This window comes from Hippopotamus amphibius, chromosome X, assembly GCF_030028045.1.
Source record: "Hippopotamus amphibius kiboko isolate mHipAmp2 chromosome X, mHipAmp2.hap2, whole genome shotgun sequence".
In the NCBI taxonomy this organism is placed as follows: domain Eukaryota; kingdom Metazoa; phylum Chordata; class Mammalia; order Artiodactyla; family Hippopotamidae; genus Hippopotamus; species Hippopotamus amphibius.
The window spans coordinates 40,354,390-40,377,721 of NC_080203.1; the positions used below are offsets into that span (position 1 = coordinate 40,354,390).

The 23,332-nt window shown below is 42.9% G+C and overlaps 1 protein-coding gene across 1 annotated transcript in view; it reads left to right on the top strand.

Annotated features, from left to right (window-relative positions):
- Nucleotides 1-23,332, top strand: part of GUCY2F (guanylate cyclase 2F, retinal) — an 88,092-nt gene that overhangs the window by 54,416 nt on the left and 10,344 nt on the right. Inside the window, exons 8-14 of the mRNA XM_057718719.1 lie at nucleotides 1,338-1,514; nucleotides 3,838-3,994; nucleotides 9,102-9,251; nucleotides 12,617-12,765; nucleotides 15,033-15,196; nucleotides 15,887-16,079; nucleotides 19,320-19,494. Of these exons, the coding sequence (XP_057574702.1) occupies nucleotides 1,338-1,514; nucleotides 3,838-3,994; nucleotides 9,102-9,251; nucleotides 12,617-12,765; nucleotides 15,033-15,196; nucleotides 15,887-16,079; nucleotides 19,320-19,494 (1,165 nt within the window). The remainder of the gene's footprint in view (nucleotides 1-1,337; nucleotides 1,515-3,837; nucleotides 3,995-9,101; nucleotides 9,252-12,616; nucleotides 12,766-15,032; nucleotides 15,197-15,886; nucleotides 16,080-19,319; nucleotides 19,495-23,332) is intronic.

Consider the following 23,332-nt stretch of genomic DNA (forward strand, 5'->3'; position numbering starts at 1 on the left):
TTTTAGGTCAGATTCTCAAAAAGCTGAGCCTGAGATGGAGATTCTTTTTAGAATTACTCATTGAGAGAATGCTCTCAAGAGAAAAGGAGTGAGGGATGCAGGATAAGGCAGAAGTAAAATCTCAGCAAGTATGTGATCTCAGCTTGAGACTAGCTTCAGTATGATCTTATGGGAGAAATACTGGAGCACAAGTTATACCATGAGTTCCACTTTGAGGCAAGGGAGTTGAACTTTTGTACCTTTCCCAGTCAGTCAATCATTAGATGAAATCTGTGGGTGGTCCCTAACCTTTCAGGTAAGATAGCTCCCCTTTGGCTTGGGCTCTAGGACAATTTTCCAGAGAATGGAGCAACTGTGAGTTATCAGCCAACATTTAAAGCATCTAGGGGAGGCACACTAAAGGGGATATGGGTGGGGCACCAGCATATCCACTACTTAAACATCTCTGAATTCCTTATATTGCTGTATATCACTGCCATCTACCCAGGAATCCAAGTAGAAATCTAGAAGTGATCATGGAGCCCTTTTCTCTCTCATCCCCCATTAAATAGCAATAATAATAGATAACAATTATTGAGTGCCCATGATATTAATTTCAAATTCTATAGCAAGGTTCTCAAAGCCGCATAGGATGTGGCTCCTGTCTGTCTCTCTAGCTTTGTGTCTCATATTCTTTCCCTTGCACTGTGTTCTGGTCACACTAAACCTCTTGCAGTCTCACTGTTGACCCCTCCCACCATGTCACCTTCACATGGTCAACTCTTACTTGCCCTTCCTGATAGTCCAGACATTACCTCCTCAGGGAAGCCTTCTTTAATCCCCCAGGCTGAATTAGATGCTTACCATCTGAGCTCTACCAGCATCCTATTCTCCCTTCCACAAGAAGCCATTTCATAGGAAAATATCACTGTCAGCTTGTTTGTCTATTTGAATGTGAGCTCTCTCAGGACATTGATTTCATTTTGTTTATCTCTGTATCGCTAGCACGCAGTCCAATGGCTTGGACATTGTTGAGACACACCAAATGCTTCTCACATTAGTGGAAAAAAATGAATGGATGCAAAGGTAAAATGTAGTCAAAATTCTAAACATTTCTTCTGAAACAAATTTGGTAAGCTTTGGCCTGATGTTTATTTATAAGCTATTTATTTTAATAGATGATGCACAGATGAATGTTCACGGAAAGGCAGTCCATTCCACCTCTTACTGTACTAACTTCTTTAGTACTCCTAGGTCACTGAACTCCGCTCCACAGTGTCCCTAAAGAATCAGGAAGAAGGTCCCAGCTCCAATTGAGACAGAACAGCTGTGACTCTCTTCTCTCCCTCTGTTTCCAGATGAAGGACCTGCGTCATGAGAATATTAACCCTTTAGTGGGCTTCTTCTATGATTCGGGGATGTTTGCCATCGTGACAGAATTCTGTTCCCGAAGGAGCCTGGAAGACATACTGACTAATCACGATGTGAAACTAGATTGGATGTTTAAATCATCACTCCTGCTGGATCTCATCAAGGTTAATGGAAAGACTGAAGATCTAAGATTTTCCCTGTAGATTAGAACTTCAATATATTGGGATGTTTCACTTTCCTTGGGTCATCGTGATGCTCTCACTCCTCCACCTTCCTTCCCTGCGTCTGCCCCCACCTTTTCTCATAGCCCCTTTGTCCACATCTGTTATAAGGTCCTGATACAGAAAGAATTTGCTTGCTCCCCCCCTGCCACCAATTTGAGGACCAAATTTTTCTTTACTTCCTATAGCCATTGAGCACTCTGCATTAAGCAATCCTTTCTTCCATCCTATTTCTCTGCTTTCTGGATGTGGGAAAGTGCTCACTCCTAGGCTCTTTGGTACTGCTTAGTCCCATCTCCTGGCTTTCACCTTCTAAAAGTTGGCTCAGTCTAGAACTAGGTGACGGGTCTTTGCGTAGGTCTATACCATAGGCATAGAAGTGAAAGTCAGCTTGACCAGAAAGCCAAGACCATTGGTTCTATTAGGCAACACCTCCATTCGCAAAGGCAAGGACTATTAACACCCAACGAGGTTCACAGATGGGTCTATGGATGAGCTTTAGTGGAGTCCATGAACTCCCTAGAGTGATATGAAAATTGTGTCTATGTGCACTTGTAGTGGGCTGATCTGGATAGCCAATGACTAGTTGAACTTCCTATATATTAATCACAGTCTTTACCCTTGTACTGTGGCCTAACCCTTTTCAAGGTAGCTTTATAGACATTATCTCACTCCAATTTTCCATAAAACAAGTGTGATTAGCCTCTTTTTTACAGAGGCTCAGAGAAGCTAAATGAGGTTTTTGTTATATACTGTCTACCACACGTAGTAGGTACTCAATAAATATTTATCAGCTGGCTATTAAGTGGCAGAGCTGATAATAGACTCTGAATCTCCTAATTCCTATTCTAATACTCTTTCCACTCACTCTGTAAGCAAAGTCCTGTGAGTTAAGGGAGAGTCCTCTAAATGAGTCCTCTCGGAGCCATGATGAATGAAACTCAAGCATTAGACAGCTTGGGAGAAATCTAGCCCACTGTAGACTCTACTTGGAAGTACTGGAAACTACAGAATTTCCTAGGGTGCAAAATGTAAAGTATACAAATACAAAGGCGTGTCAGGCTGCAAAATAGAGCCAGATACTTCAAAGGACTCAGCATAAACAGTCCTGAGATGACTGCACTAGAATATGGATAAATTTATATGTGAATGATTAAACCGATATGATAAAATCCTCGCAGGTCACATTTGAATGTCATATAAGGTTGCCAAGCAAACTGTAGCAGTCAGTAGTATTCAGCTTTCTTGCTTTCAGCTTTTGTTTTTATTGTCTATTTTTAATTAAAAAATATAAAAAATAAGTTGTATATATTTTATATAATTTTTATACATTTTATATAAATTATAAAAATAAAACATTTCTAATTATAAAAATAATGTGTTCAATTAAATTTAAAAATCAAATGATATACATATATATGGGAAAATACTGACAATTACTCAATCCTCCTTCATATCCTCCCCCCAAATTAATCACTGCTGTCAATTTGGTGATTAACCTTGCAATTCATTTTACGTGTATTTACATACATTATAGATTTTGTTTGTTGTTTAAAATACATACTATCACATAGTCCTGCAACTTACTCTTTTTCACTTACTTTATGGCTTAGATATGGTTCCCTATCAGTACATGCAGATCTATCATTATTTTTAGTTGTTGCCGAATATTCCACAGTTTGGATGTACCACAATTTGGACGTCCCTTCTTGATAGATCTTTATTACATATCCAATTATATAACATAAAGCAGAGCTGCAAAGAGTATTCTTGTGTATGTCTCCTTGTACACATGTGTAAGCATTTCTTTGGAGAAGTAGAATCCCTAGGTCACAGGGTACACATACTTTCAATTTTGATAGCTATTTCCAAATTACCCACCCAAAAGGCTGTACCAGTTTCCATTCCTTCCAGCAGTAAATGAGAGTTGGGCTAGACCTTTTGGGGGAAAATTAGAATCTTCAAATTCTTGGCAATTATATATGTATAGATCCATCCTGTGTTTGAAACGTAAATAAATCTTCCAATAACACACAGTTCTTTATGCCCACAAGATATGATTCTTCATCAAAGCATAAAATTTTAGCTCTAGAAGGGGCCTGGAAATGATTCTTGTTGTCAAAATTTTGCTTTGCCTGCATATAAGAGAAAAAGGCTGAATTCTAGATCATAATAGCTCATGCCATTAACAATTTCAGAAAGTGGCTCTAAAAGCACAAAATAGTTAAATAAGTTGCTAAATAAATCCTGTTTGTATCATCTGCAGGGCATGAAGTACTTACACCACAGAGAATTTGCTCATGGGAGGCTGAAGTCTCGGAATTGTGTGGTAGATGGGCGTTTTGTACTAAAAGTGACAGATTATGGCTTTAATGACACCTTGGAAACGCTAAGACTCTCCCAAGAGGAGCCTTCTGAGGAAGGTAAGCAATGTATTGTACCCTTCTGATGACACAAGGTAGCTCCAAAGTTCAAATGAGAACATGCCCTGAATTAAAGCCTCAGGCTGATTCAACTCCCCACTTTTGTTGAAAATCAGCCTCATTTCCAAGCCAAAGGAGTTGAATGAAGTCTGCAGGCTGTAATCTCAGCACAGTCAAGCCTTCTGAACAAAGCCGGTGCAATAATGTTGAGTTCCTGCTGTGGCAGGATTAGGTTATATTGTGTGGAGACCCCAGGTGTCCTTGGAGGAACTTGCTGAGCGCTAGGCACACAGTAGGTGCTCAATAAATACTTGTCAGATTGAATGGAAGGTAATTTGGTAGCTGGACTCCCACAAAGCCCATTCTGGAATGGGATGTCACTAGAGCCTACCCTCACTGTCTCTGTTAGAGAGAAAGAAGCAAAGAGGGGGGGGGTCCCCAGCAAGTAAATGTTCTATGGGTTGTGTGGGATGGCTTCAGACCGAACTATGGCCTTCTAGTAAATCAGTAGGCATGCCTGTAATGTCCATTTTGTGCTTTTGTCTTCTATTTAGTGCACCAGTGGCAGCACCAAACAATGCCTGTAGGGGTCATAACAGATCAAAGAAATAGGAGAAATCTGAGATGGGGCTTGGGAGTGGATGAGTGAGAACTGTGAGGGAATGAACTGATGGAAGGGAGGGAGGAAGAAAAAGAAAGAGTAAGGAGAGAAAGAGAAAGAGAGAGAGAGAAAGAGAAAGAGAGGAGAAAAAATGAATAAGGTTTAACACACATAAGAAATTTGCACATTAAAAGTTTTAACCAGTATTGCAAGGGGGAAGAAGAGAAATAATGACACAAAAGCACAGAGAAACAGACAACCCAAAAGAGACAGAGAGAGGGAGAGATGCAAAATGACAACATACACTCATATTCTTAAAAGGATCTTTGGTGTTATAAGTTTGAAAATTGCTGACTTTATAGGAGAAATGAAGAAGGAAGGACACAGAGAGACACATGCACAGATGGAGACACAGTGCAGTCATCAGTGGCATCATCTTTGCACTTTACAAAGCTAGTGGAATATGAAACTTAAGGGAGTCATCTGCTCCCACTTGCTCATTTTACAGATGAGATAACTGAGTTCAAGGTTTGCCCAAATCGTGTAGCTACTTAGCAGCAAGCGATTCCGGGAATTCAGTTCACATCTTCTGAAGACTAGCTCCTACACTCAGCTAAATTAAAACATTTAATAACAGTTTCCTCTTTCTCTGTCTCTCTCTGTCTCTGTCTCTCTCTCCCTCCCTCTATTTCTTTCTGTGGACCTCTTCTTGTTGATGATGTAGTCGTATGGTTATTATTTGGCTAACCCAACTTGAAAGCTTGGAGTAGTTACCTGGTGTTAGCACTAGGATGTAGGGACGACAGCTGCAGAGTGGGAAGTACTTAGCTTCCCGTCAAAATTACTCATCTATAAAAGATAAAGCACAATGTCCAGCTTCCCAGAATTCCATTTAATTCATAGGTTGGCAACTTTCAAACTTAAGAAACTCTGGTTTTAGAGTGAGGAAAGGAGGAGCTGCAGTGGGTGGTTTTTTTGTTTCTTGGTTTTTTGTTTGTTTGTTTTTTTGGTGGACCGTGTCTGTCTCTTTCGCTGTTTCTCCCTCTTACCGTTTCAGTCCATTCTCCAAATTGCAAGGGCAGTCTGGTTGTTTAATCCATTCTTCACACACCGCAGCCAGAGGGAGTTTCCTAAACTGCAAATCTGATCGTGTTACAGCTGTGCCAAAATTCACCGAATGGCTTCCCATTGCTCTTAGGATAAAGTTCAAACTCCTTTATATGGCTTACAAGCCCTTCGTGGTCTGGGCCATGAGGACCACTCCCCCTCTGTCTCTATGCTCCAGCAGTGCTGACCACCTTCCAGTTATTTATTTGCGCCAGGCTCTCTCTTACTTCCAGAACTTCACTCACACATGCTACACCCATTGCTTGGGACACTCTTCCCTTCCCACTCTGTTACCCACTCATCTGAGTCTGGCTACATTCTACTCCTTCCATAAGGCTCAACTTAAATACCACCGATTCAAGAGGCTTTCCATGACCCCTTAGGCTTGGCTAAATTGTCCTCTTTATGATGCTTTAAGGCTTTGAGCTTTGTTGTAATACCACATTTGGTTGGTATTACGTGTTTAATTAGCTGTCTTCTCTCCCTCCCTAAACTGTAAGTTTTGTGAAGGCAAGAAACAGGTTTGCCTCCCTCAGTGCCTTTCACAATACCTGGTGGAGTAAATGTTTGTTGAATCAATGAATGGAAGAAATAAATAAAATAAAATAAAATAAAATAAATAAAAATTTGCTGCTCCCTACCTTAGATGACAGGGCTAATAGAATCTTATAATTGGAAGGCCCTTGGGGATCATCTGGCTTAATTTCCACTTTACAGATGGGGAAACTGAGGTTCAGAAAGTTGAGCTGATTAGTGACCAAGTTGGGATTGTGAACCCAGGTCTCTTGACTTCCGCTCTGTGTTCTCTTGTATCACACCACACTGACTCTCCAAGGTTGACTTTATCACCATAGCAGGGTTCAGAGCTAGTACTGGCTCTAGCAAACACAAAACAAGCCAAAGTGATTTTTCTATTTTTTCTCCTCGGAGAGTTCAAGTCTAATGGTAGGTAGTGGCTCTTACTTGGCTCTGGAGTGGGAATGGGGAAATCAGGGCAGGTTGTAAGTGTATTCATTACTGTCCACTCTCAATTACATAAGTATAGTGCAGATAAAGCCTCATTTTAGCCATTAACAACATACATATAAGTGCTCTCTGAAAATACTATTTGGTTATGATTATATTTAATAACCCAGCTTTTTACCAGAGAGTTGTGTCCTCTTTTCCCTTCTTGTGCTTTTAAATGTGCAGGGAGAGAGGATGCCAGGAAGAAGCAGCTGCATACCATTTTCCCTCCCCGCCAAACCATATGCCTGAAATCCCATGGTCAAAAATGTATTCCTCTGACTAAAATAATATTCAACATTTTTGGTTTTATTTGCTAATATCAGTTCTCCTAGGCAAAGAAGTATCAGGTCTCCTATAGCAAAACCACTATAGTGAGTGTATCAGAGACTTTCATGGGGGTGGGGGCGGGGGAGTCGGGAGACGAAGGCTGGGGACAGCTGGAGCACAAAGAGAGATGAGTATGTGATTGGGGGTGAGGCTAGAATTCCCTGTCCCACCATTTTGATCAGAATTGGTTCAAAATAAGAATTTCCGGGGTGAGTTTCTCTTTCCTGGGTTTCACTAACAAACCCAAATAATCTCTGACCTTTTATCCTCCTTCCTGCTTCACAGAACCTTGTCCTTTGGGCTCCCTTCCCAATACCCTGAATTTGACAAGATGAAAAGTTAGCCAGCACTTTTCCCCTGCCACCTCCACCCTCAGCAGGCGCTGTTTTCCAGCCTCCCTATCTCGATGTCAACCTGCTGTTTATTGCACCTCTCTCCCCGCGGAGGACCACATTGAGCCCATCCCCAGCCCTGTCCCTTCCCTGTCCATTGTAGCCTTCCTATGCACCTTGTTCCCCATCCTGCTGCTATCGCCCCCTGCCCCCATTCAGGCCCCTTTAACCCCGCCTCTGGCTCGTACTGTAATAACTTCCTAGCTGGTCTCCCTGATTCCAGCCGCTCTTCTTCAATCCAGTTTGTGCAGGTTGCCAGATTAATCTTCCCGAACACGGCTTTCATCAAATCCCTCTCCAGCTCCAGCACCCCTACTGCCTTTTGCATTCACTCCAAATGCCTTCATTTGGCTCTCAGGGCCTCTCACCTTCTGCCCTCATTCTTCCAGCCACCCTCCCTCCCCCACTCCATCAACCCCATTTCTCATTTCTCATTATTCCTTAACAGAGCCCTTCTCTTTGGCCAAGCTAATCTGCTTACCACCACCTCCATCCACGATTTGCTCCTTTCGACCTCTTGTTCTTTTGCACATACTGTTCTTTCTCCCTGCAAAGCCCTTACCCTCTCAGCTCTAGGAAACTGCATCCTTGACCTTCTTAACAAGCTCCTTTAAGATTTAACTTTTCCAGGAAGCCTTCCTGGATTAATTTGATCAGCTCAGTTTTTCATTAGGTTGAACTTCATGGAATTACCAATATTGAACCATTTGTGATCTACAGACAGGGAAATTTCATATGGTTCAATGTAAAACATTCCCTCCAACTTTTGACTACTCAATTTATATTATTAATTGGTATTTCTTTATATGATGCTTAAGGGGCCCTCACTCCAAATTTCTGAGTATCTGGCTGCCTTCACTCTCTGAAAGCAGAGATAATATCTTTTTTTTTTCCCTGGTGGGGATCTGAAATGCAGCAGAGTACACAGTGAGTGCTCAATATTGGCTTTTGATAGCTTCATTACCTTATATTGTGGCCCTCATCACTATCTCTGTTGTATTGCAGTTAGGGGTACACATGTGTATCTTGCCCACTGGTCTGTGAACTCTGCAAGGGCAGAGGCAAGGTCTAATTCATCTCTGTCCCAAGCACAGTGCCTGGTACATAGTAAATCCTCAATAAATATTTGCGGAACTGAGTTTAAGGAATTGCTGCACCTTTTGCTCTGCAAGGAACAGAGGAGGTTTGGGGATCCTCTAATCCTCTTAGATAAGACCTGGAGAAAGCAACTTGTGAATCCCTGAGCCCCGGCGCAGTCAAATTACCAGACACATATAGATCTCAGCACACCGCAAATCCATGGCAACCAGTCTGGCAGTGCACTTGCCTTTCCCTGGAAGCCTGCCAACTGCTACTTGCAGGCTCAAGAGAGCAAGAAAGCCAGCACCAGATAGTTTTTCTATTTCGAGCTTCTCTGCCCTTCCCCACACCTCTGCTGTGTCTGCCTGCGTGGTCCTGAGGTGGGGAACGTTGTATGCTTTCTCTGAGAGTAATTCCTTAGATTCACAGATTCAAACCCCAGGGGGAGGCGGGGTGGCGGCAGTAGCATGCCAGTCTGTCTTAATAAAAATATAAAGCAGTCAATGAAACAGCACCCTTGGAGCCCTCGAGGGCATTGCAAATGCTGTCAGTTAATCCTCCCTGTATTCATTACACAACGCTTTCTTTTCAGAGTTGCTGTGGACAGCCCCTGAACTGTTGAGAGCCCCAAGGTGTAGCAGGTTACGTTCTTTTGCAGGAGATGTCTATAGCTTTGCCATCATCATGCAAGAAGTGATGGTCCGGGGCACGCCATTCTGCATGATGGATCTGCCTGCCAAAGGTAAGCGGGAGGTGAGAAAAGGGTACCAGGAGCCCACCATCACCCAGATCATCATGCCAACCCAGGCTGTTGTGATTTGCCAGAAGAGTGAACATGGTTCCATGTTTGTGCTAACTGCTGGCTGGTCTGCAGGCAGCCCGTGTTGTGTGCAGGTGGGACTTGGAGCCAGACAGCTTTAGGCATTTGGAAGAAATTCCCCTCACCCAAGAAGCTGGTCCTTTGCCAAACTGTGACATAAGCCAAGGGCCTTCAGGACTTATGTTAGTCCTTTCTTTTTTAGAAGCCCTCCACTACTCCTTTGAGACACCCCCTGTCAGATATTTCAGTGCCCCCTCAATGATGCTCCTGGATGTCAACGTCCTCCCATTCTTTCCCTGTGACATGCTATCGTCTTTCATCCTTATCTCCCATCAAAATCTTTGGCTACCAGGCAAAAGTTTGAGGGGAAGCAGGATGTTTATGTAGTCTAAAAGTATGGACTCACTAGATATTTACTAATTACAAATGGAAAAATAGTAACTTTATCAGTGGAAGATCCTGCAGACACCACCTTAACGAAGTGATCAAGGTACATCCACATCATGTACCCCCTGCCATGATGCACTGAGAAGGGCACAACACCACCCTGGTGGTATTCTTGCCCCCAAATGCATAACCTCAATCTAACTGTGAGAAAACATCAGACACACCCCAGGTGAGAGGCATTCTGCAAAATAACTGGCCAGTACTCATCAAAAGTATCAAAGTCATGAAAGACAAGGAAGGGATGAAGAACCAGCACAGATTGGAGGAGACTGAGACATTACAATTAAACACAATATGGGATCTTGGGTTGGACTGTCAAACAGAAAAAAGGGCTTTGGGGGAAAATTGATGAAATTCAAATAAAGACTCTGGATTAGTAATAGTATTGCAACAATATTAACTTCCTTAGTACGGCAGTTTTATAATTTGCTAACATTTGGAGACTTCCCTGGCAGTCCAGTGGTTAAAACTCCATGCTTCCAATGCAGGGGGCTTAGGTTCAATCCTTGGTGAGGGAACTAAGATCCCACATGCTGCATGGCGTGGCCAAAGAAGAAACAAAAAAGTTTCTAACATTAGAGGGAAGCCTAATGAGTGAAGGATATGTAGGCAATTATTGTACTATTTTTACAACTTTTCTGGAAATCTAAATTTATTTCAAAATAAAAGATTTAAATAATACAAAACTCAACCAAACCAAACCTAAAATATTTAAGTGTCTTTTGCTCCACTCAGAGTTTTAGTTCACTCTTCTATTTAAAGTTTCCCAACAGTTCTTCATCACAAGTTAAATGAAGCCCAGTTTCCTTACATGAGATACAAGGTCCTTCACAATCTGGTGCCTAGCCACCTCTCTGGGTTTATCTTCTGTCACTCCCCATACTCCAGCTAAGCCATGTGACTGGCAGTGCCCTGAAATCACCATGGTCTCTCCCACCTCTGTGCCTCCACACGTGTTGCCCCCACCTTCACCCCACCTTGTCTCATCCAACTCATGTTACCTCCACTGGGAAACCTTCTCTGACCTTTTCAGCGTGGGTTTGGTATTCCCTCTGTGCTCTCCTGTGCATCTATCTGCTAGAGCACTTATATTGCTGGTCCTTGTTTATCTTCCCAATTGAACTGTGAGCTCCTCAAGGACACGAATCATGCTGGGCCTGAGCAGAGAGGTGACTTATTTCATTCGTTGGTGTTCTGACGAAGGGACAAGGGAACTTGATGGTGTTCTGAGACAGGGACTCCCTCTGCCAGGGAGTTGGACGGGGCAGTTCCACTCCAAGGGGTCGACTTCCATGGAGTCTATTGCACTGGGGGCAGGGTGAGAGATGTGATGGAAAAACTATTACTGGTATGGGCCCACCAGGGTTAACAGAGCAGAAGGTGTGGTGTGAGAAGGAGCTGAGAAGTCAGAGGCAGCAACTGAAATTCCTTCATGGAAGCAAGGGGACACGTATTATGGTAAAAAGCAGTGCTGTTGGAGTGTTACAGCCAAGGCAGGGGTGGGAAAGGCACACTGGTGGTATAAGCGAGGTTTGGTTCATGATGAGAATGTTAGAATCAAGGGTGTGGAGAGGGGACTAGGCATAAGAAATGAACTGAAGAAACTCTACTCCAATACAAATTAATTTTAAAAAAGCTATTCTGAGAAATCTGAAACATTAAGTTTGAAAACGGAAGCTCTGGGGGAATGAATTGGGAGATTGGGATTGCCATATATACATTACTAATAAGAAAAGAAATATCCAAGTGTACACTTTAAATATATGCAGTTTATTGTATGTCAATTGTATCTCAATAAAAGTTCTTAAAGAAAAAAAAACGAAAATGGAAGCTCCAACTTCAATGTGCAGTAAAATCTTTCTTCAACCAAAAAAAAAAGAAAGAAGAAGGAAAGAAAGGGAAGAAAGGGAAGAAAGGAAGGAAGGAAGAAAAGAAAGAAAGAAAGAAAGAAAGAAAGAAAGAAAGAAAGAAAGAAAGAAAGAAAGAAAGAAAGAAAGGAAAGAGAGCCGGAATGATAATGAGGGCTTGGATTTGGATTTTATCCTGTGGGTAATAAAAATCCATGAAGAGATTTTAAACAAAAAAGTGACATAGTCACATTCGTGTTTTCAGAATGGTTTGGAAAAGGCTAGACTGGAAGTAGAGAGACCATGCAGAGTGCTCAGCCCATGGTCTGATACGTAGTAAATGTTCCACTGAAAGTGGGGTTCAAGTTCCAGCAGCCAGGAGGATCCCAATGAGACCCTGAATTATTTACTGGAATTCTTAATTCCCTTCCCCTAGGGGCCAGGCAGGGCCCATAGACTGGAACTGGGCTGGGCTTGGGCCTTCAGCAGGGGCTAATTGGGTCTACCGTGGGGATTGAGAGGCTTAGATGATTTGGGGGTGGGTGGAAGGAGCCAGCTCACTGAAGCAATGGATAAATAACAAGGTCCTACTGTATAACACAGGGAACTATATTAAATATCCTGTAATAAACCATAATGGAAAAAGAATATATACTGGATCATTTTACTGTACACCAGAAATTAACACAACATTGTAAATCAACTATACTTCAATAAAAACATAAATAATATCTAGCAGAAGCAGAATAAAGCTGTGCTTAAATGATACCAATAGCTCAATTGATTAGTTTCTCACTCCTTCCTCAGTTGATTGATGCAGCCTTTATTCAGATACAAATTACATTCAGGCCACCTAAGGAGAAAGCAAAAGATGTGGCCTTTTTGTAATTTCGCCCGACCAACCCCATTCTTGGCTAAAACTCAACTATCTTTGCCAAATTTTGGTGCTTCCCCCACCAATTTGTAGATCTTTTTCTTCTTGCTTCTGGACAGAAATCATAGAAAGACTTAAGAAGCCTCCTCCTGTGTACAGACCAGTGGTTCCTTCTGAGCACGCCCCTCCAGAATGTCTCCAGCTGATGCAACAGTGCTGGGCTGAGGCTGCAGAACAGCGACCGACTTTTGATGAAATATTTAACCAGGTAAGGACTCCGTGAATCTTATCACTGCCCAGAAGCCATCCTGAAGCCAGCCTATCTAAAACGAACTCCTTGGGTTCTCATCATACTGTGGAAGGAATCTGTTGCAAAAAGAAAAGGGCATTCGTTTAGAGGAAGAAGCGTAGAATTGGCTGTTATGAAGGCCTTTGGTGTTGGAGACTCCCCAGCACATCCTCCAAGAGCACGAGGATTGCTTTTGGTGCTCTTCTGTATCTGAATCCCTGTTCCAGACTATCCACCATCTGATCTAACTAACCTTTCAAAGGTGGAGTTGAACCACTGGGCACTTGCAAGGCAATGGCATTGAGACCATTAGAAGATGGAATAGATGTATCCTGGAATAGATGAAGACCCTCATAGAACCCTCTTTGCTTTGGAAATTTCAGAGGACTCTGATGAGTATCCCATTTAAGTGAAACCAGATGGTTTTTGCAGGGTCAGGAAAAATATGGGGTGTTTGAAAGGGTGTTCAAGATGGAAGGAAGTGCAAATGTGGAGTACAAAAGCAGGAGACTCCTTAGGTTTCTAGGGAACGACTTGAGGCAATAGAGTGCATAAAAAGTGATGAGCTCTCTCCTTAAGATATACCGAGTTTCTAAAGAGGTTGACTCTTCCCCTAGAGCTGGGGATTAAAATGGGAAAATGAGGCGCGGACAATGAGAGCCCTGCTAAGGGAGCCCTGCCCGGGTACGGTTCCTATGTTGGAGCACACAGTTGAGGAATTTGTTCAGATTACAAGATAGCGAAACTGAGGGTGCTCTCTGGGAGTGCTGTGTCAGCTCTGGCGGAGAAGCTTTTGAGCCTGGCTGGGGTACAGCACTGAGATGCTTTGTGAGTGGCAGGTACCTGAGGCGGAAAAAAAGAGTTGGTTTGAAAGCCTGAGGGGCCCTGAATATGAAGTCATCCGTGTCCCCAGGTAACAATGCCTCCATTAGCCCGGCTGAGTTTCTTGAGGACACTCAAACAGGTGTTCAATAGTATGGAAAGGGCAAAGGACCATGAAGGTCAAATTTCTGAAAACTTACCATGAGGCAGGTTGAAAAAGCGTTTGCCCTGGTGTTGATGCTAGAGATGTTATTTCAGAAGGCAGCAGAGAAGCCGGTGATAGATAGGAGCACACATCATACGACCTTCAAACAAGATTGCTTGGGGCTGCCCTCACTGAAATGCTTCAGTGGAAGTTTGGACTGTCTGAAAGACAAGGGTAGCCTCCCAACTCCCTGCAGCTGATAGAACTGAAATGGGAAGAGGAAGAGAGGGAGGCTCCCTGGGTTAGGCAAAAAGGGGAGCCCAAAGCATCTGAGCTGGCAACTGAGATTACGGGTAGGACCTTGGTGGACATGTAGAAGTGGACCAGGCTCAGAAGAAAACTAGTGTTAGCCTTGGGGCATTGTGTGCTATGTAGAGCATGTGTGCCTCAGCTGTGTAAAAGGGTTCATTGGGACAGATTCCTAGGCATCTGCTGAGCAAAATTACCACCAGTCTTCTCTTGTTGTCAACCCAGCCTTTTGCATGCTGAATACAGCAGTAAGGAAGGGTTATCCCTCCTGATTCCAATGCTATGCCAAGCTCCTTGTCTCTGTAGATGAACAGGGTCCCAGGAGGGCTTCTTGAAAATCTGTGGCATGCAGCCACCTCTAAAGGATCAGGGGCAAGACCCGTTGAATTTCTACATTACCCTGACTGACAGGAAGGCCAAGGGCTAAGAGACACCATTGTTCTTGCACCCCATGGTAAGAAATAGGGGTAGATCTTACTGTGTAGGTCTTGAGTCATATTTAAGAGGTCAAGGAACCTCCCACTGTCCAAGAACTGGCAACATGGTCGCATTAGAAGATGAGGGTGATTTGGTAGGTTGATGACCTAGAAGAGTAAAAGAGCACTCCCTGCCTTCCTCCCCTTACCCCACTCACAACTGGGCTGAGCTCAAGACCAAATCCTGTTGCCTTTGAAGTGGCTACTGTTCATGTGCTAGAATCTCAGAACTGAAGGATCCTGCCCAGTGAACACCTTTGCTTAGACCTGAAAGAACCAGAAGGGTAGGGGGAAGAACTACTCAGGGAAAAAAAGCCCTGTGAGTGGACCAGGGTGATAATGAGGGTGGGTAGTGACTTTTCCTATTTATACCTGGGTTCACCCCTCCTGCCCTGGCATTTTAGAGGAAGGGATTTATGATAAGGGGTCCTGTTCCATCATCTCTAAGTTTAAGGAGTAAGACTTCCCTGGCTCCTTTTTCTGTTTACTTCTAGTTTAAAGCTTTCAATAAAGGGAAGAAGACTAATATTATTGACTCTATGCTTCGGATGCTGGAGCAATATTCTAGCAACTTGGAAGATTTGATCCGGGAGCGAACTGAAGAGCTGGAAATTGAAAAACAGAAAACGGAAAAGCTTCTAACACAGATGCTACCACCGTATGTGTGAACACCTGAGGAGTGTGAATGCTTGTAACAGTGTGTTCTATTAAAAATAATAAAAAAAAATGCCCATCAACTAACTGCTCCCTTCCCCTGTCCTGTACCCTCTCTACTCCCAGTAGGTTTGAGTCACACCTTCAAATCAAAGAAGAATTGGAAAACCAAAGGAGCAGAGCACACTTTCTAATTTTCCACTGCTGGTAGATCATGCTAGTCATTTAAGTTTTTGATGCCTTGGTTTTTCCATGTGTCACTTCATGACTTGGCCTGGAAGTTGACCAATTAAAAGGAGGCAGTTTTTTGAGCTCCTAGAGGAAAGTAGCAGGGTTGTTTTTCTAGGTTTTTCCTTCCTTAGGTGAAAGCCTTATGTGTTGCTACAATTTCCAAATTTTCCAAGGCACGTTATCACGTTGTAACGTGATCTTCTAAGAGATAATTGGGGAAGCTAGTCTTATGCAAAGGCAGCCGCGTGGGAACATTTCCCCCCTAGGTAAGGTATTTGTTGAGGGGTGGGGGAGGGACTGAGGAAGGATAGAGAGTTGAAAAAAACTCTGCAAAGGTCCAGACCAGGGCTCTCTGCTCAGTGCTGTATCCCAGCACCTGGTACAGTGCCTGGCACATTGTAAGCACTCAATATCTATTTGTAAAATAAATAAAAGAATGAGGAATAGCTGTGTCTGTTTTCAGATCAGTTGCTGAATCCCTCAAAAAGGGCTGCACGGTCGAACCTGAGGACTTTGACTTGGTCACCTTGTACTTCAATGACATTGTGGGCTTCACCACCATCTCAGCCATGAGTGAGCCCATCGAAGTGGTGGATCTTCTCAATGACCTGTACACACTCTTTGATGCCATCATTGGTAGTCATGATGTCTACAAGGTACGTTACTGAACAGAGCAATATATTCCAGAGAGAAACTTTGATATGAGGCTCATCTATGTGTACTCCAAAATTGAAGGAAGGATGCAATTTTATTGAATGCCGTTGGTTAGAGATTAAAATTTAAATAGTACACCACTTCCATTGGTCTCCCGTTGGAAATGAAGACCAGATAGAATGCATAGAATTTCACACTTTCCAAAATAACAATCAACCCGGCAAGAGATTGCTGGTCAGATTTCTTTTGAGCTGTCTTCTAGAACTGGGACTGAGAAGAGGTTGGGGCCAAAAAGAATTATTGCACTTCAGTTTTAAGAACCCATAGTGCAGGCATGGAAGGGGATACAGAAGGATTGGTGTTTGGCCCATAGTTGGTGACTATGACAGAGTTCATTTTGGTAAAGTTTGTGTGCATCTAATACATGCTGTTAAAAGTTGGTTTCCTCCTTTTGGTACTGTTTTTATACAGGAGGCAACTCTGGCATTACACATGTCAAAGAGCTATTGGACCTGAGGCATTCTGGGATTGCTACAGGGTAACCTAAAGCCCACTTAGTGGTCAGAGGTCTCGGGAAGTGATTCATTGTGAGGTTGCAACCCACTGCTCTCACTTCCCCTCACCTCTCCAGCCTGTCAATTTCCACTCTTCCCTCCAAAGTTTGCAGAAGATGAGTAGAAAACAGATGACTACATTCACTCATTTCAGTGCCATGCTTCTTTAGCCTTGATTGTATGTGTTGTCCTGTCTCTAGGCAGAAAGTGACTAAAACTCTCATAGCTACGCAGGAACATTTCCACGCCTGCAACATGGATACTTGTTTCATTGATGGAGAAAGATGCCCCAGGCATCCTGCGCTTTAGACAGCTCCTCTGTCCCAGGAACCCAGGTAGAGCTGGAGAATGAGTAGCTCCATTCTTTGGATCCTTCACAGTAGTCTGAAATGTTCCAACTCTCAAATCACACACAGGGCAATGTGTTTATCTCAGATTAGACAGGGCCCTTTCAGGTCAGGTAGAGAGCCTCAGGGCTAGGCCACGCTACCTAAATAGGGCTCAGAAATAGACATCATACCTGTCAATCAGCAGGAGCTGCAAACTAATCAAGAAGCACACATGGAAACCACGGTGGAGGAAAAATCCATGGAATCAGACTACCTGTCTTAACTTGTTGAACTCAAGCAGCCTGAAGAGAAAAACAAATCACTGAAAGCTAATTCAGTTGAAACTAAAATCAAAGATGATCCGGTGTGGGCAGTAGCACGGCCACTGGTTTAATGAATCCAGGTACTGTTCAGACAATTGTTGGGAGTCTTGGGAATGAGGCTGTTAGGTATTTTGATACTTCACGGCTGCAGTAAGAAGCTAGTGGGCTGTTTTCAGGACAGAGCAGGGCTATATAAATCCAAAAATGGAACCTACATTTTCAGTCCTTTTTGATAAAAACAGCACAGTGCAAAGGAAATAAAAACTGAACCAGCAGCGAGTCACCAAAACCATTTGTGTTTTCACTTTCTTTACCTGTAAAATTGGAATCACCTCCTCTGGCACTTGATCATCTGAAACGGAAGTGAGAAGGCTGCTTATGAAGTTAGTGATTTGTTTTCAGTTTCAGCTCTCCTGCTACCACTCCATCTCAGCCAGACCCCTTTCTATAGCTCCTCTTCCCGTTCTGTGTCCTCGTGCTGGTTTATACAACCCACAGTTCCCCACAGCAGTCTCACACCAAAGCCAAGCAGCACCCAGGCTCCCTGCCCTTCTAATTTTCTCATCCATACTCCTGGGGACTCCTGGGTCAGTCAATGATAATGGCCAGCCAGTGAGCTTCTCCCTCCCATATAGTATTTGCGTTGTACTCTTGTCTTCCTCTGTGTGGGTAGGCATGCTTATCTGAGAGCAGGGATCCTTTTCTCAAATTGCACCAGGTATCGGAGGCCCTGAATGGAAGCACCCTGATGTACAAAGTACCACAGGTGCAAAGGAGCACTGTTATTGGCTGTATAGAAAGTCGTGATGAGGGGCCTATTGCCAATTGCTAAATTTCCTCTGGAGTGGAGTCATAGGCACAGTCCTGTGACTTGTTTCAAGACACGTCAGTTTGATGATGACGGTGATGATGGTGGTGATGATGGTGGTGGTGGTGGTAATGGCTTGCACTTATCATCCACCAGGGAGGTTTTAAGTGCTCTGACATATAAGTTATTTAGTCCTTAGAAAACTCTATGAGATAGGTGCTGTCGTTATCCTTATTTTACAGATAAGGATACTGAAGCACGGAGAGGTTAATTTACATGCCTTAACCACACAGCGACTTAAGATCACCCAATTTGTAAGTGGTGCATCTGGGATTCTAAACAAGCCTGTGTGACTTCAGAGTTTCATGCTCTTAACTATGGCACTCTGTGAGTTCAGTTCTTTAGGAGAACATAGATTTTAACTGGATCCAAACGCACACTAGCAGAGTCTGACCGGTACATTTCACAGAAGTCCCTTCAGCTTACTTATCTTTTGGATTTACTTGAAAAGTTTCACCTTACTAGTCACCTAAAAGAGTGAGTACAGTTCCGTGGGGAAGACAAGGAGCACAGATTCCCCTTTATTTACAGGTGTCCAGCTCTAACTGTCCCCCGCAAAGCAGTTGAGGGCTAGTCCTGCTGCTCCTTAGAGAGGTAGCACTAGGACAGGAGGGAGCTGGTGGGAAAAGACTGAGTTCTCACATCCAAGGAGACTGCAAAACTAACTCCACCATATTAGCAAGGCAAAGCAGAAGAAACAGAATCTTTCACCTTCTTCCTTTCCTTTTCCCTATACTTTCCTTAAAGCTGCTCTAGCTCATTGACCTGAAATCATCTAGAGAAATCCTTGCTGGGAGAGCACCTTCTCCTAGGGTGCTCCCCAATGGACATCCATGGACAGTCCCAGAAATCTCCCCTTTCCCTTGCCCCAGGAATTATTTGGAGCCCGATAATTCTCTAGGGCCAGATAGGAACCTGAGAAGTAACTGCAGAATCTATGGGTGTGGGACCTAGACATCAATATTTTTTAAACGAAGCTTCTTAAGTGATTTTAACATGCACCCAGGCCTGTGAAGCACCGACAGCCTCTCTCTGGCTTCCTCACTTTACAACAACACTTGGCCTCCATCGTACCCTTTAAGTTCTGTGAACACACACACACACACACACACACACACACACACACACACGTTATTTACTTGCTAATTCTATGTCCCCTCATTTCCAGGTAGAGACCATTGGTGATGCTTACATGGTGGCCTCAGGCCTCCCGAAGAGGAACGGCATGAGGCATGCAGCCGAGATTGCAAACATGTCCCTAGATATCCTCAGCTCCGTGGGTACCTTCAAGATGCGGCACATGCCAGAGGTGCCAGTCCGGATTCGAATAGGCCTGCACTCAGGTAACAACCAGCAGCTAAAGCAAGAGAAGACATTGCCATGCACCTCAAGAGAAAGCTAGAAACGGAGGAAATGGGTAGCTCCCCTGGCAGCTGGATTATCCAGGTGTCTAGTGCTGCATCATTCCTTCCTGTCTCCCCAAGTTTACTCTCTTCCCAGCACCTGCCTTACCCCGTGGGCAGCAGTCCTTGTTCTAGGTACCAAACCCTTCTGGTCTACCTTTCTTGTTAGAGCCAACAAGAAAGGTATGTTTGACTATGATACAAGACTAACCTGCACATGTGGTATTTAGGGTAATTCCTTTAATTCGTTAAAATCTCAACTCCTGGAGTATTTTTCTCCCACACAGCTCCTCACTTGCTTGAACATCTTCAGGACTCTCCTTCATTGTACCCTTTCCATCTGTCTTCACGCATTCATGGGTATCTTCACAGGTCTCTCACATACTAGCCTCTCTTGCGCCCCTCTGTACTCCCTTCCTCTTTATCTTTGCTTCATTCTTCTAGGCTCCTTTTCTTCTCCCATCATTTTCATCCCTTTCCTACCAAATTTTGTGGAAGAATAATTGGCATGTAATCATGCCATTTCTTCACTATCCACTCCTTCTTTAGCCCCTTTGCAATGTGGCTTCAGCTCTCACCGCTTTTCCCAGTCCTAGTCTGCCTTTATTTTTGCAGCATTTGATATTCTTGACAATTCTCCCTCAATTGGATTTTAAGACCTGCTCCTCACTTTTTGAACGCTTCTTCTCCATTTCATTTACTGGCTCTCTTAGCAATCCCTGCTCTCTAACTGCTCGCACATTTTTTGCAAAGCTCTGAGCTGTGATCTCCTTGCTCTCTATATGTCCTGACCTCAAATTCATTTCTCAACCCATTCCAACCTGGCTTTTATTTTCTACCATTGTCCAATAATCTCTTCTCTCTTTATCTGTCCCTTAAATATTGATATGCTCCAGGGTTCTGTCTTTCATCCACTGTTTCCCTCCACTTATATGCTCTTCTGGGTGATCTCATCCATGTCTATGGTTTAACTACCATTTGTGTGCTGATGACTTCCAACACGACAACTTTAGTACCTGTCTTCTCCCTTAAGCTTCAGCCCTACATATCAGACTTGCTGCTGACATTTCCACTTGAATGTTCCACATGGACCTCAGACTCAACAGATCCAAAACAGAATGATTTTCTTTCCACATAGCCTCCTCTTCCTGTACTTATTTTCTATTTCAGTTGGTGTCACCACCATTCACCTAGTTATTCCAGTTAATCTTGAGAATCACCCTCCTGGACTCCTTCCTCACCCTGTCCTTCACCATTCAACCAATCACTAAGTCTTAAGCATTTTCCCTTTTCAATATTTCTTGATTATATCTTTCTCTTCTTGACTCTCACTACTCAAGTCTAGGCCACCAGCATTTCTTGCCTGGATAACTTCAATAGCATCTTCTTGTTTCCACTCTGGCTTCTTTCTATCCATCTTTCTCATAGTCATCATCATATCTGTGTTCGTTTCCCTGTCCTTCCATTAGACTATAAACTCCTTGATGGCAGGAACCAGATCTTACTCATGTTTGTATCCTGAATGCTTATCACATAGCAGGTTTTCAGTATTTTTCTTTTAAAGAAAAGCCTTCATCTCTCATTTGTGCTTCAGTTTCACATCAACAACCCCCCTCAGCACATCTCTTCTTGGGTGATTCACCATCACTTCAAATTCTGCATATCTAAAGCTTCAAGTCATCTTCCCCACAAACCAGTGTAAGCACATAAGCCCATGCCAATTTCATTATGGTTGTCAATCAGACAGTCAATACGTCTGTTGGTTCTCCAATAATGTTTCTCTTTTATGACTCCTTTTGGCCCTCTGTCCATTATCACTTCCTTTCCAGTACTTACAACCTTGTGCTTAAATTACTGCACTAGCCACTTAGCAGTTTTCCCTGGTTTTACTTTCTCCCCTTTCAATGCATTATATACACTGATCTGAGAAAAAAAAAAGAAAAAGAATTTTCATCATATAATTCCCTGCTCAAAATTCTCTAGTGATTCAAGCTCCGCCATCTTGTACAGCCCAATAGCCAACCTTCTCTCTAGTTTCTCCTTAGGTACCTGAACTAAGCAGACTGCTTTCTCTAAGAGCTTCCGAAAACTCCATGCTCAGTCCCAACCACAAACCTTTGATTTTTGTCCCTTTTCTCCTACTCAAATCCCGCCCACCTATCAAGATCCAAATCAAATCTTACCTTCTCCATTGGGCCATTTTTGACAGAACCAGGTCTTAATAAGCAAGCCCTCCCCCATTTTGTAAACTACTAGAGCACGTCTGCCTGTACCATTTATCTTCCCTCAGCCATATATTGCCTTGGGTTGTTGCTTAATTGCTTTCGGTTTGGCAGTCTCTTCTCTTCAGTTAGACTATAAACTCCTGGAGAACTGAGACCATGTGCTACATTTCTTTATTATTCCCCTTGGTGCCTAGCTCAGGCCTTAATGAATGCTTCTTTTTTTTTTTAAAAGAACTTTTACTGAGATATAATTGACATACAGTAAACTGCATATATTTAAAGTGTACAATTTGATTTTTTTTTCTTATTAGTAATGTATGTATGGCAATCCCAGTCTCCCAATTCATCCCACCCCAAACCCCTCACTTTCCCCACATGGTGTCCATATGTTTGTTCTCTACATCTGTGTCTCTATTTCTGCCTTGCACACTGGTTGATCGGTACCATTTTTCTATAGTCCACATATATGTGTTAATATATGATATTTGTTTTTCTCTTTCTGACTCACTTCACTCTGTATGACAGTCTCTAGGTCCATCCATATCTCTACAAATGTCCCAGTTTCATTCCTTTTTACAGCTGAGTGATATTCCATTGTATATATGTACCACATCTTTTTTATCCATTCATCTGTCAATGGACATTTAGGTTGCTTCCATGACCTTGCTATTGTAAATAGTGCTGCAGTGAACATTGGAGTGCATGTGTCTTTTTGAATTATGGTTTTCTCTGGGTATATGCCCGGCAGTGGGATTGCTGGATCTTATGGTAGTTCTATTTTTAGTTTTGCAAGGACCCTCCATACTGTTGTCCATAGTGGCTGTACCAATTTATATTTCCACCAACAGTGCAAGAGGGTTTCCTTTTCTCCACACCCTCTCCAGCATTTACTGTTTGTAGATTTTCTGATGATGCCCATTCTAACTGGTGTGAGGTGATACCTCATTGTAGTTTTGATTTGCATTTCTCTAATAATTAGTGATGTTGAGCATCGTTTCATGTGCCTCTTGGCCATCCGTATGTCTTCTTTGGAGAAATGCCTATTTAGGTCTTCTGCCCATTTTTTGATTGGGTTGTTTGTTTTTTTGATATTGAGCTGGATGAACTGTTTATATATTTTGGAGATTAATCCTTTGTCTGTTGATTCGTTTGCAAATATTTTCTCCCATTCTGAGGGTTGTGTTTTCGTCTTGCTTATAGTATCCTTTGCTGTGCAAAACTTTTAAGTTTCATTCGGTCCCAGTTATTTATTTTTATTTTTATTTCCATTAATCTAGGAGGTGGATCAAAAAAGATCTGGCTGTGATTTATGTCAAAGAGTGTTCTTCCTATGTTTTCCTCTAAGAGTTTTATAGTGTCTGTCCTTACATTTAGGTCTTTAATCCATTTTGAGTTTATTTTTGTGTATGGTGTTAGGAAGTGTTCTAATTTCATTCTTTTACATGTAGTTGTCCAGTTTTCCCAGCACCACTTACTGAAGAAGCTGTCTTTTCTTCATTGTACATCCTTGCTTCCTTTGTCATAGATTAGTTGACCATAGTTTATCTCTGGGC